The following is a 13,833-nucleotide window of genomic DNA, read 5'->3' as shown; positions in this document are numbered from 1 at the left end:
CAACAACGATAGATGACGTTAATATCGGCCAGAATTTATTGATCTGTTTCCAATGAGTGTGTGTTGTAAATATTGAAAACAAATTTTTTTTTTTTCGTTGAAATTCTGAAACTCACGTGTAATTTTTTTTGTCCACGCCATTTAGAATTCAAAATCTATTTTTTCTCCAATTTACCGAACAATCTCATCATGATGATTTTTTTGTAATCAATAATTATCGCTTTTTCTGAAAAAAAGCGAAATGGAATCCGAAACTAATCAAAAACCATCATCATATCGGAAGATAAAACAACGGCAGAATTTTTCCAATTCGCCAAATCATCATCATCATCAACAACAACAACGAATTCGAATTCATCAAGAGAATCGTTCACGTAATTGGTATCAGAAAACAAAATCTGAACAACAACAACAAAATCAACAAACCAAACAGAATGAACAATCGATACCTGCAGTGAAAATATTGGCTAAATCGAATAAACCATCAGTGACATCGTCATCGTCGAATGATACTAATAATCAGAATCAAGACATTGATACAAATTCGAATACCACTGTTAATGTAGTCAAACCAAGACCTTCAGTATCATTTTTAGAGAAAAATATTCAACCATTATTGAAAATCCATCAATCACGCAATAATGTTCAATCCGAAACAACAACAACAGCGACTTCGAATAAACAACCAAAATATATAAAAATTGTGGATTTTGAATTCAATTTCACCATACAGCCGGACACATCATCATGGTCAATTTTGGATTCTTGGCTTTTGCCCGATTCAAATGTATCCACAACATCAAACAATTCAACTTCAACGCCTTCCGCTAGTGTTCCATCATCATCATCATCAACGAATATTACACAAGGATTTGGTAGCCAAAGTTTTTCTATAGTAGCTGCTGTAGGATTAGATGGTGTAGGAAAATCTTCGTTGCTGAATTCAATGGCTCAATGTGATGTATTTGAAACAAGAAAAATGATGGCAATGAAAAATCATGAAAATCCATTGAATCATATTACAAATGGGATCGATATGCATATCACTGCTGAACGTGTATTTCTTCTTGACACTCAGGTAACACAAACGGAAAAAAATTCGAATTTTGTCTAACAATTTCAATAATTATATTCTAGCCATTATTAAGTGCTTCTGTACTTGAAAATCTTATGCGATTAAATACGGAAAAATTTGGCCCATCTTCATCCAGTGCTAGTAGCAGTAGTAATAATTCATCATCAATGAATTCTAATGCGATTAATTCATCGTCATCAAAACATTTCTATAATTCCAACACTAATACAATGTCAACACCAATATTTTCACAAGTAGTTGGATTCGATATTTGTGAAACGGAAAATTTTGCCTTTATTTATTCATTACAAATGTTAACATTTTTATTGACCGTATCGGATCATTTAATAATCGTCATGGATTCCTATTGTTTGGATGTAAATCTATTCAAATTATTGGCCACTTCATTAATGATGGTTGGTGATGCATTAATGGCTAAAGCAAATATTATCATCTATTTTCGCACATCTACTACCAAACCATTCTGTTCACCTGTAATTGATGATGAAAAAACACGACGTTTTCGACGTTTCACCGAAACAATTCTCGGTCCAAATGTTAATGTAGATTTTATCTATAATGATGAACAACGATTAATCAATCGAGTATTGCGGCCGCCTAATTCACGATCATTAGTAAATCTTGAACAATCATGTACAACGATTAATTACCATTCTGAACAACAATGGTTTCAATCGGTGCAAAAATTCTGGGATTTATCCATACGTAAATCAACATTGTTTTCGGATTATGCAAGATATTTGCCATGAAATAAAAACTTGAACTTTGGGAATCATCATCGTAAACACTCAATATAAAGGAATTGAACAATAACGTTCATTTTGAGCACTCAGTCAGTCACTCACTCACACACCACATACATAGACATTTCATCAGATTCCAATTTGAAGAAAATCGATCGATTCGGCTTGTCATCATCAAATGTAAGTTTAAATTTTTTTTCGAATAAAACTGTGGAGAATAAAGAAAGCGTATGAATTTTTTGAGAAAAAAAAATTTCATAATCATATGCTGATACAATTCTCCTAAATAAAATCGTTTGGAAAAAGCCAGGAAAGAACAACCAAATTTTTTTTGAAAAGTTTCATTTCTCTCAAAATTTGGCTACACCATTTTGGCTTTACAATTTATTTTTTTATTTATACCATTATCATTTGATTTGATTTGTGGGCTTCTGGGAATTTTTTTTTTTTGGGCTGAGAGAGGAAAAGAAGAAAAAAATTCATTGAAAAAAAAATCCAGGAGAGAAAGAGAAAATCACAGAATTTCTTTTTTTGCATTGTTGTTTTGTCAAAAACAAATAAATAAATAATTTTGTATGTATGCGTGTGTGTGTGTGGAGAGAGAAAGAGAGTCAAAAAAAAGGAGAAAAACGACAAATTTAGCACAAAAAATATAGATAGATAGACAAGAAAATGAAAAAAATGAGATTTATATTTACAAAATAGGAAAGTCTTTGTTTTTTGTTTCCAAAAATTCTGATATGGTTTCTTGAAAGGTATTGATGATAGCGAAAAAAATGATGATGATGATGAATGATTTGATTTTTCTGGGAGATTATTATTCTTGTTGTTATTGTTGAATGGTCGGATTCGTATGGATATTTTTTTCTTTCTATAGAAAAAAAGTTCGGCATGTATGTTAAGCGATTTGGGACGTTTATTGATAGTAGAAAAGGGTTAAATGTTTTCTTCTTCTGTGTGTGTGTATTATATCATCCAAGGCAGAGAAGCTGAGTTGGGAAAAGAGAAGGTGGCTATAAGTTAATTTCTTAAAAAAATGATTTTCTTTTTTGACGGTAAAAGAAAGAGAGATGGATAGGACCCACAAAAAGGTAAGAGAGATCGATGAGAAGAAAATGAATGTTGGTGTGTGTTGAAAAATTTTGTTTTGTGTGCGGTTTTTTTTCTTTATTTTCAAAGCTCGTATTAATTCATCTTTTTTTGTCTTGCTTTTTTTTGCACATAGGATGGCTTCAAGATTTGATGAATGTTTTCAACAACAACAAAAGAAAAAATTCATGAATGAATAAGTGAGGATCGTACATATTGTCGTTTTTGGTGATTTGGCTTTTTTTTTGGAGGTGGAAAAATTTGGCCTTTTTATAAAATATATGTGAATGAGAGATATGAGATCGATCGATTGATGGCTTGCTGATTTTTTTTGTATTATTTTTTATAATTTCTCTGTGTTTATGTTTCTTTTTGTTGTGATGATTGATTTGATGATTTGAAAGAAAATCAGCAAGTCGAGATCATTATTGCTGTATTGTAATTTTGCGATTTTTTTTGTTGAGTGAATAATAAAAAAAAAACAATGACGAAACATCTTGTTGTTTGATTCATTTTTCGTCAATCATCGAACACCTTGACTAGCTTGTGTCAATAATGTATTCAATATACGATCATTATTGATAGTTTTTGATGGTAAAACAATCTGAAAAATAACAAATTAATGAATTGGATTTGGATTAGAAAATCTTTATACCTTGATTAGATCTTGTGCTGGAATTTTAGCCAATTTTAAATCTCTTGTTAAACGATTCATGATAACTTGTAATTCTTGTGATTCACTATGATTCAATGTAGCTGGCCGTTCATTGCCAATATAATGGCCTTTTGTTACTTTGAATAATGACCATTGTAACATTACTTGAAATTTTAATGTTTCATTCATCAGAATTGTTCGCCTTGATATGATTGTTGTCAACATTGATTCTGATAACATTAAATATTCTGGTCGTTGAAATAATCTGGAAGCTCTTGGATCCACATAGGTTAGGATTGTATTTACCAATTGTGATGCCGATGTATAACGCCAATAATAATTTTCCAATTGACACAACATTCGTGGCACCAATGCTAAACGTAAATGTGTTTTTGTATGATGTACACAGGCCTGTAATAAATCTGGTAGATCAAAATGTTCGGCGGCACATATTAAACCTGGTACCGTATCACATGTTAATGGACATGATCCTGAATGTAGATATTCAATCAATAATTGAAATGTATCGCCATCAAATTCAATTATTGTAAACTGAACCAAAAAAAAAAATTCAAATCAATCATCGAATCAATCAATCTCATTCAATATACAAACCTCAGTTTGTGCCAATTTATTTGGATCAATTTTAGCTACATCAGCACACATTGAAATACCTGGCACCTCGACGCCGACATTTTGATCCATTTTGGCATAAAATGATTCACTTTGCCATCGTTTCATTGATTCATTACGACCGCCTTTCGATCCCCATCCGGACCATGATCCAGAAACAAGACGATTAAATGCATTTTTAAATACATTACCACTACTACCACTGGATCCAGGAACAGTTAAATAAGTGGGTGTTTTTATCTGTGTTGTTGCTGACATTGTTGAATAATTCGATGAATTCGAAGCGGTTGAATAAGCATTTGCCGATATTGTTGATACAGTGGATGCTTTTCTTGAATCTTTTTCTTTTGAATCTTTATCTTTATCTTTGGAATGATTAGGTGCAATGATTTTCGGTAATTGTGCAATCATATTTTTTGTTTCCGCTGTTATACTACTACGTTTCGATGATGAACCAGATGATTTTCCTGATGAATTACGTCTGGATTCTTTTCCGCTTGTTGTCGATGATGTAGTATTTATGTCCGAAGTTTGTTGTTGTGATAGTAATTGTCCTGATTGTCCGGGTGGTGCGAATCCATACAACATTTCCAAAAATACCCGTGAACGTATAGCAAGTATAGCTCTTACAGCATATATTCGACGAACACCAGAAACCGACGAATTATGAACCGGATCTGTATGACCCATTGAAATCATTCCAGCGCCATTATTATTATTTATCGGTTGTCCATTAGCCGAACCAATAACATTGAATACAACATCACATAATAGTTTGGCATTGCCATGAAAAGCATTGGCGAAATCTTTAGCAATTTGATCATAACCTTCGAAAAGATCACGCACTGAATCCAAAAGTGGACTTGATGGACGCATATGTCCTATTGGGCGCCAACTACCTCTTCGATATGGTTTCGGTATCTGGCCAGTGGCTAAATGATTGGCTAAATTATTTACAATATCTTCCATCATTTGTGATCGTGTACGATCCTGAAAATTGGAAAAAAATAAATGAATTAAATCACGTGAAGAATCAAAGAAATTAAAATCATTAATTAATTACCTGCATACGTGCAAATTTCGGTGAAGAATAACTGGCTCTTTCTCCATTGATAATTTTAGTCAAAAGCCATTCACGTAAATGAGAATCCTATAAGAAGAAAGTTTTCTGTTTTTAGTATCGACAAGTTAATTGAAAACAAACAAACCTTTTCAAATTCTGATTGATGCCATAAATATGGTTTGAAAGCTGATACTTCATCACGACAAACAACAGCAACAGTATATTTACGTGTTTCATCCGGTTCAAGTGGATCTCGTGGTGTTGTTTTCACCACAATAAATGTATGAAGAAAATGTGATTTAATACAACCAGGCCAGAAAAGTGCATCATCTGTTTCAAGAAATGCAACACAAACAATATCATTACCAATATGACGTTTTTTCTGCAATTTTTGTGGATCCGAATCTTCATGTGGTAGCATCGTGGATACATGAAACATGATTTCAATATTTTTATAACAAGTATAAACGGATTCAGTTCCAGTTAGATCGTGAACTATCAGTGGAAGACGAAAAAAAAGTCAGATCAAATCAAATAATTTGCCAATGCAGTTCCCAACTTACCTGTATCCAGACCACCTTTGTATTTATCAAAACCTTTCAATTTAATACGATCACCAAGAATCGTAAGAAATTCAGTAAAAAGTGGTGATTCCTTTTTATTGCCTAAAATTGCTTCTTCTGAATTACACTGATGTCCTTGGATGTAGATAACACCAACTTTAAGTTCAGATTTAACAAATACTTGATCCAATTTGAGCAATTCATCCGGTGTACTTGGTAATTGACCTAAAACCAATGGCGGTTTCAAACCGGCTTCATCACCAAGGGCACGAACAACAGCTTCACGATCATAACGGTCGGCACAAATAGCCGACGTTGGTACTAGACCATGTAATGAATAGGAAATGGTACGCAAAAGAACACGGAATTGATCACGACCCCCAATGGTTTCTTGTTTTAAGCTCATTATAACTGGACCTAATGCTTCATCATTAGTGAAATAATTCCAATGTTCACGGCCATAGAAATATTTTTCATAAATTTCTTCTTCAAATGAAATTAATTCAAATGGGTCATCTGATTTCAATATACCCGGTGGATGTTGTTGTTGTGATTTTATTGGACTTGATGATTTAACAGATGATGATGATGTCGCTACACAATCACCACCACCACCACCACCATCTGATGGTTTATATGTGACAGCATATTGTTGTGATTGTTGTTGTTGTTGTTTATTAGTGCAACTATTATTACTACTGCCACCACCACCACCACCTAATGGAGGTGATGGTGGTGGTGATGATGGCTGTACAATGGTTATAGTGATATTTGGAAATATTTGCTGTCCCATCAATGATGGTTTTCTCACTAGATCTAAATCATCTTTCGAAATTGGCCGTCCATCATCAACATCATCGATATTATCATCATTTGGATCACGATAATCGGTTTTTATTGTATCTTGGCGTTCTAATCTTCCACGTGTCAGAACGGCTTCTACTGTCGGTGTTGGTGGTGGTTTCATCATCGATGATGATGATGATGATCCACCTCCGGTTTGAAATAGATTTAATTCATTTGTCAAATGAATGGTTGTAACCATTTCATTGTTATTATTATCAGTAGCATCAAATGTAGCAAAACGATTTTGTTGTTGAAATTTTCGTTGCAATTGTTGTTGTGAATCAGACACAGCTGATTGAATTTCATTGATGTTAACCGGTGAGGCACCACCACGACATTCAATCCAATAGCCAGTTGTTGGTTTGACATCATGTGGGAATTTCGAACAATATGGTTGGCCTGGACATGCTTGTACCGGCACAGCGAACGATAATGTTGTCGATGATTTACGTCGGGCTTCAGCACAACCAAGACTTTGTCGTTTGAAATCTCTTAATTTGTTTATATAATCTTCACCCGGTGAACTAAATGAACCGGTAACATCACCAAAATGTAGAACACAATAGATTTTATTACCAACACGTTTAGCGGATCCATTTCCTTGTTTCAGCCGTGACATACAGACTGAACAATGTAGACAATCTTCATGAAATATATCGGTGAATATTGATTGTGTTGGACCAATGCCCGGTCCGCAGGTCCATGTGTCCCATGTTTGATGTGATAATATCGGCAATTGACAAACAAAACAATGTGAAGCCATTTTTTGTCGTTTTGTTTCGGTTTTTTGGATCGATCAAAATTAGGGAAGTTTTCAATTCGAACAAAGCACAAAAAAAGTTATTTAGTTTTATGTGTTACAAAATGGTCGAAATAGTTGAAATTTTTTTTGTTGGCTTTTTGAAAAAATAAAAAATGTCGTCGTCGTCGTTGTTGTTGTTGTTGATGACAATTTACACGATACATGATTGACCATCATCATCAACAGCATTATTGATACATGAAATTGATCGATCGATCAATATTTTTCTCGCACACACACACTCAAATCTGTCATTATTAATTTTTTCTATTCAAAATCACAAAATCATTTTTTTTCTCGAAAAAAGAATATTCTGATTTTTTGTTGTTTTGGTTGTTGTTGTTGTTAATCTTGATTGACCACCATCAAATGTGTGTCAAGAGTATTTTTGTTTGGTTCTTCCTGGCTTTGATTTTTGCTCCTGCTTTTTCTCACTGTTCCCACTCTAGATTTTCTGATGAGCCATTTCTGATGAGAATCGCAGAATCGTTCGAACCAAGTAACCAGCTAACAAAAACAACATCGCTACCGCCACCACCACCACCACCACTAAACCATCATCATCATCATCATATTAAAATCTTCGTGAATTTCAAAAAAAAACGAAGAGGTTCATGTATTTGGAACACACAATTTTACAATCTACAAAATAATCATAATATAGCCGACAAGCAAAAAAAAAAAACGCAATCGCACAACGAAACATTTGGATGTTTTTGGTGGATGTGTGTGTGTGTGTGTGTGTTTGATAAACAAGGAAGAAGAGAAAATTTTTTTCTTTGATGTTCGTGTGTGTGTGATCACTACACAGTGAATTATTATTTTTTTTTATTGGAAGTGGAACCGATACAGAAGCAAATAAAGAGAGTTGAAAATCAATGAAGAATCAACAAATATATTGGGTCAATTACAGTGCGTGCGTGTGTCTCAGAATATAGAACCGATATAATGATCATTGGTGATGACAAGATTCTTGTTGTTGTCGTTGTTGTTGTTGTCAAGAATAAAAAAAAATGACAAAATTTTTTTTTGTTGTAAAATTTTTCTGAATTTTATTTATTCATTTATTTATAGAATATATAGATGGAATCCGGAATGGATAAGATTTGAAAACAATTTTTTTTGTTCTGTTTTCTGTTTTCGTTTGATTTGTTTATATTCACAAAAAATGTGTGTTTGTTCTGTTGTTGATTGGATCATAAAATTTTTTTTCTGTTTCTGTTTGTGGACCTTGAATAAGAATTACCGCGTATTTTATTTTGTGTTTTGTTTTGTTCATCAAACTAACTGCTGTATGTTTTTCATTCATTCATAATAGAAGAAAGCTATAAATTTTTTTTTTGTCATGAATGAATTTAATTAAAATTATGATCCATTTATGATGATGATGATGATGATGATGTGTTTCCGGCGGTGATGGTAGTGGTAGTAGTAGCAGCAGCATCAGCTATATGTCATCCAATACTTGTAAAGCGCTAAAATTAAACGAAATATATTTTTTTTTCCAATAATAAACACAGGGTTCAAGGATAGATTTTTTTTCGGTTTTTTTTACTACATTTTCTTTCATTCATTCATTTTCAATTTGGAATTTTGAATTTGAACGATGATCATCATTTAATTTGCCATCAGCGTAATAGTAGTAGTAGTAGTGGTAGTGGTAAAAAACGAAAATTATGAATGATTTCTATTAATGGTGGGTGGTGGTGGTGGTGAAACAGGTGACGTCAAAGACGTTTGTTAGTCACATCACTTATAACAATCGATTCATCAACCATCGATGATCATCATGTGATCACTACAATTGCAGTTACTCACAAATTGCTTAGCGTCTTAAAGAGATAAATAATAATAGATAGATTCGAATGGTTTCAATAAAGAAGAAAAAAATGAAAAAAGATTCAAGTCACGATCCGAACGCACCACCGTTGACAAGAATACCTATACCCGAATTACGTGATACTGAACAGCTGGAGAAACGAAGAGCGAAAAAAGAAGCTTCGAAGGCATTGAAATTAGACAACGATGTTCTTCCATCCATATGTTTGTACACATTGTTGAATGCTCAACAAACGACGAATGAAACGAGTGCTATTTGCGCTGAAATATCTGATGATTCTACGCTGTTGGCTGTTGGATTTTCCGATTCATTCATACGGATATGGCCATTAACACCGGGCAAACTGTGTGGCCTAAAACCGGCAAGCGAATTAGAACATTTGGATAAAGAAACTGACGATGTTATATTGCGTATAATGATGGACATGGGCGATGATTTAAAGATATTATTTGGCCATAGTGGGCCTGTTTATGGTCTCAGTTTTAGTCCATGTCGCGATATGTTATTATCATGTTCAGAGGATACAACCATTCGCCTTTGGAGCCTTTTAACATGGACCAACGTTGTCGTCTTTAAGGGTCATTGTTTTCCCGTTTGGAATGTCAAATTTAGCCCACACGGTTATTATTTTGCATCCTGTTCACATGATCGAACGGCTAGACTTTGGGCTACCGATAATCCCAATCCTTTGCGTTATTTTACTGGTCATTTTGCTGATGTTGATGTAAGTTGGATTGTTTTGTTTTTCTAATTGTGATATGTGAATTTTCTGCATTTCTCTATGCCACAGTGTGTACAATTTGATCCAAATTCCAATTATGTGGCTACCTCATCATCCGATCGTTCAATTCGTCTATGGGATTGTCTGAATGGTCAATGTGTTCGATTAATGACCGGTCATAAAGATAATGTCCATGTTTTGGCGTTCGAAAATTCCGGTCGATTTTTAGCATCGGCCGGTGCAGATAAACGAATTTTAATCTGGGATCTGGCCTCTGGTCATTTGGTAGCTGATTTTGCCGGGATCCATACGAATTCAATCTATACGCTAGCATTTAATCGTGGTCCCGAATCAATAATATTGGCATCTGGTGGTCTTGACAATCGTGTCATTCTTTGGAATATGAAAGCATTAATGGATGATTTAGATTTTCAGGAAATGACACCAACATCCATGCCTACTATTAAGTATGTTTGATTTATATTTTTTTTTCATTCATTTGCCAATAATTTTGTTTGATTGTTTGATAGATCAAAAAGTGAAACCTATTTATTGGCGAAATTTCCAACAAAATCCACCTATATGTTATTGAATCATTTCACACGTCGTAATCTGTTGCTATCGATTGGAGCATTTCATCAAGCATCATCATCATCATCATTATCATCCGCATCACAATAAACAATTGGACCATTCGCAGAAACGTTCGAACAAACTAACTATCTAACAAAAACAACATCGCTACCACTAAACCATCATCATCATATTAAAATCTTTGTGAATTTCAAAAAAAAAACGAAGAGGTTCATGTATTTGGAACACTCAATTCTTCAATCTACAAAATACAAAATAATCATAATAATATATAGCCGACAAGAAAAGAAAAGAAAAAGAAACGCAATCGCACAGCGAAACATTCTTACTACACAGTGAGTTATTATTTTTTTTACTGTAAGTGGAACCGATACAGAAGCAAATAGAATTCTGCCAAAATTATGAATGGCTTTTTTTGAATTTTTTCTTTCTTGATGGTAGGTGGTGGTGGTGGTGAAACAGGTGACGTCAAAGACGTGTGCTATTAGAGAGTTTATATTTGGAAATTGGATAGGAAATTTGACCCAGTTTTTTTTCGGTTTGGATCGATTTTCGGTTTTGGTACATTCGGTCGATAATTGTACTGTTTCATCACATCAATACTGTGTGTGATTTCATTCACAAGAAAAAATCATAAATATAACAGAGACTTTGTAGAAAAAAGTCCTTGAATACACACATAAGCTTTATTCATAAGAATTATTTTCAAAAAACAAAAAAAGAAACTTTTGTTTTATTCTTCTTTTCTACTTTGTCGTTTTTTGAATGAACAGAATTTTTTTTTTTTTTTTTTTTTTTTTTTGAAAATCGGATCTATATAGCCTCTCGAATTTTTTTTTGTTGTTGTTTTGTTTTTGAAAAAAAAGATAATTCCATAATTTATTATTCTACTGTTGTTGTTGTTGTTGTTGTTGCTGTAAGTTTAAATACAGGATTTTCAAATTCTCTTTGTTGTTCATCATTTTCGTTTCGTAAACGCATTGATCTAGGTTGTTGTTGTTGTTGCTGCTGCTGTTGTCGTGTAGTCCATGTTACAATATCGGTAGTCATTTTCTGTATTATATTTCGTAAATTTGGAAAATTCCTCGCCGATAATGATGATGATGGTGCTGGTGGGGATGACGAGGATCCATTGGGACAATCCGAAAGACCAGGATTATCTAATTCCATTTCAACATCACTAGCAGCCGAACGAAAACGTACAAATGTAAAAGCTGGATCCATACGATTCCGTTGAATGTAATTATAAATGGCGAGAAAACCAAAAAATCCAATCAATAAAATCAACATGAATATGGCCAATATAAATGAATTGAATAACTGAGAATCTTGGATCCAATCCCGGCTTGAACGATATGTGATTTTCGTTAATTTTGATAATAATTCATCATTGGACAATTTTTCCAGCAATTTTCGACCATTTTCATCGGAATCAATTAATGGATTGGTTCGTCGTTGTTTTTTACCCACTAACATTGGTGATATGATGACATGGATACTATTATCATAAAGCCAATGAATGTAAAGATTAACATTCTTTTTAATTTCCGTCAAAGATTCTTTACGTTGATATAATTTATCCAAATGTCGACCAATCGTACGATAAACAAACCATTCGGTATTTGGCGAATTCCCAGAATTTTTTCTTTGTTTTTTCAATCGTATCAATATGCTTGTAGCACATATTGGACAACAAAATCCTGGTGCCTGGATTGGATCATGACATTTTAACTGCTTGGGACAGTTACGATATTTACATATTTCTTGCATTATTTTTGGTTGATCATTACCACAATGGCATTCATCAGCATTACGACATTCGTTGGTTGATGATTCAATTTCCATATGATTATAATCTTGTATTGTAAATAACATTTGTCCAATAAATGATTGAAAAAATTTTTGCAATTTTTCCGTTTGAAATAAAGGAAATCGTGTTCCAATCATCAATCGTCCTAATGATGGTATCAGATGACTTTTCTGGCCAATTTGAACTTTCCATGTACCATTTGTTGGAAAATCTACAAAATCCTGATGACATGGTATACGTTCTGAATCTGGTATTATCATTCGCCCGATATCGGTTTGTTGATAATGAAATGTTGCATATGTTGATATTTGACGATAACCACCAGTTGTTGTTGTTGTTATTGGAGGATTATTCATTGTTGAATCTGAAACAAATGTTACATGCCAATTATCTGGATTAAACCATGAATTTGTTTGTTGATATTCTAATGATGGACTGAAATATAATGTATCCATTGGATCGTTTGATCGACATTTTGAATCGGAATCAATATCGTCCTCATCCTCATCATCAATTGATTGTTCATCATGATCAGCAGAAAATTCTACTATACCGCCATCTTTTGAAATGATTAATTCACCATTTTCTGGAAGAATCTAAGAGAGAGAGAGAATTAGAAATTTGAAAAAAAATTTTATCACCGATTTAAAATGATTACCAGCTCAGTGACAACTAGACGTTGATTCAAAAAAAAATATTTGGTGGAACGGCATAATTTCTATGGAGTTCATCATGTGATATCCACAACGCAAGTGTTTATGATGTCGCCACGTAAGTCTATGGTGTTCATTATGTAAGTCTATGATATTGTGCATATTGCAATGGCAATCGATGATAGTCTGAACTAAAAACATCCTGATACATCGTTGAAGGATTTTATTGGTTGCCAATTTTTTACATCATCAAAATGTAATTGTTTACGCCATATTAATCGTCGTTGTCTAACAATTAATGGTTGTAAATCCATCGAAAAAAGAACAGTTACTAAGTATGATTTGGTCTTTCAACCATCTGATCTCGAATTTCATATCAAAAAACAATTTAAACATCGAGCACGAGATTGAACCAATATATTCGCGGCAGAATCGCAAACCGAGGCTGAGGAATTCTGCCGTTTGTGTAAATCCAAAGTTACAGGATATCATCATACAACAGATGCGCAACAAGATCATCATCGATTGCCATCTGTTGTATCAATACATGTCGACAGTATCGAGATGGTTGATAATAGTAAAATTGTTGATAAAATCATCGTTGCCAATTAACTGATGGTCATTGAATGATTAAAATATTATGAGATCTGGATTCGCGTTGTTTTTTGCGATTTTACCGGAAGTGGGTGGACCGAATGAACTAAAAACCATCTCGAGAATCATCA

General features: G+C 33.5%; 4 protein-coding genes across 4 annotated transcripts; 2 read left to right on the top strand and 2 right to left on the bottom strand.

Moving 5' to 3' along the window:
* The first annotated feature begins 26 nt into the window (after positions 1-26).
* Positions 27-3,421, top strand: LOC124489980 (uncharacterized). Its single transcript, XM_047052434.2, has 3 exons — positions 27-1,078; positions 1,138-2,019; positions 3,065-3,421. Exons 1-2 carry the CDS (start codon positions 242-244, stop codon positions 1,843-1,845), a joined length of 1,545 nt encoding a protein of 514 aa, XP_046908390.1. The 5' UTR covers positions 27-241; the 3' UTR covers positions 1,846-2,019; positions 3,065-3,421.
* On the bottom strand, positions 3,294-8,011 carry LOC124489964 (uncharacterized). Its single transcript, XM_047052412.2, has 6 exons — positions 5,843-8,011; positions 5,425-5,774; positions 5,280-5,366; positions 4,199-5,206; positions 3,584-4,135; positions 3,294-3,532 (listed from the first exon to the last, which is right to left on the bottom strand). The coding sequence occupies exons 1-6, from the start codon at positions 7,449-7,451 to the stop codon at positions 3,452-3,454; spliced, it is 3,687 nt and encodes a 1,228-aa protein (XP_046908368.1). The 5' UTR covers positions 7,452-8,011; the 3' UTR covers positions 3,294-3,451.
* Positions 8,012-9,189: 1,178 nt separating this feature from the next.
* LOC124489995 (uncharacterized) lies at positions 9,190-11,044 on the top strand. Its single transcript, XM_047052463.2, has 3 exons — positions 9,190-10,054; positions 10,121-10,518; positions 10,582-11,044. Exons 1-3 carry the CDS (start codon positions 9,356-9,358, stop codon positions 10,730-10,732), a joined length of 1,248 nt encoding a protein of 415 aa, XP_046908419.1. The 5' UTR covers positions 9,190-9,355; the 3' UTR covers positions 10,733-11,044.
* A 42-nt stretch (positions 11,045-11,086) lies between these two features.
* On the bottom strand, positions 11,087-13,422 carry LOC124499506 (uncharacterized). The gene is made up of 3 exons (XM_075728380.1): positions 13,354-13,422; positions 13,114-13,173; positions 11,087-13,051 (listed from the first exon to the last, which is right to left on the bottom strand). Exons 1-3 carry the CDS (start codon positions 13,420-13,422, stop codon positions 11,528-11,530), a joined length of 1,653 nt encoding a protein of 550 aa, XP_075584495.1. The 3' UTR covers positions 11,087-11,527.
* Positions 13,423-13,833: the final 411 nt, after the last annotated feature.

The sequence above is a fragment of the Dermatophagoides farinae genome, chromosome 2, assembly GCF_024713945.1.
Source record: "Dermatophagoides farinae isolate YC_2012a chromosome 2, ASM2471394v1, whole genome shotgun sequence".
NCBI lineage: Eukaryota > Metazoa > Arthropoda > Arachnida > Sarcoptiformes > Pyroglyphidae > Dermatophagoides > Dermatophagoides farinae.
This window is presented reverse-complemented; position numbering and strand designations above follow the sequence as displayed.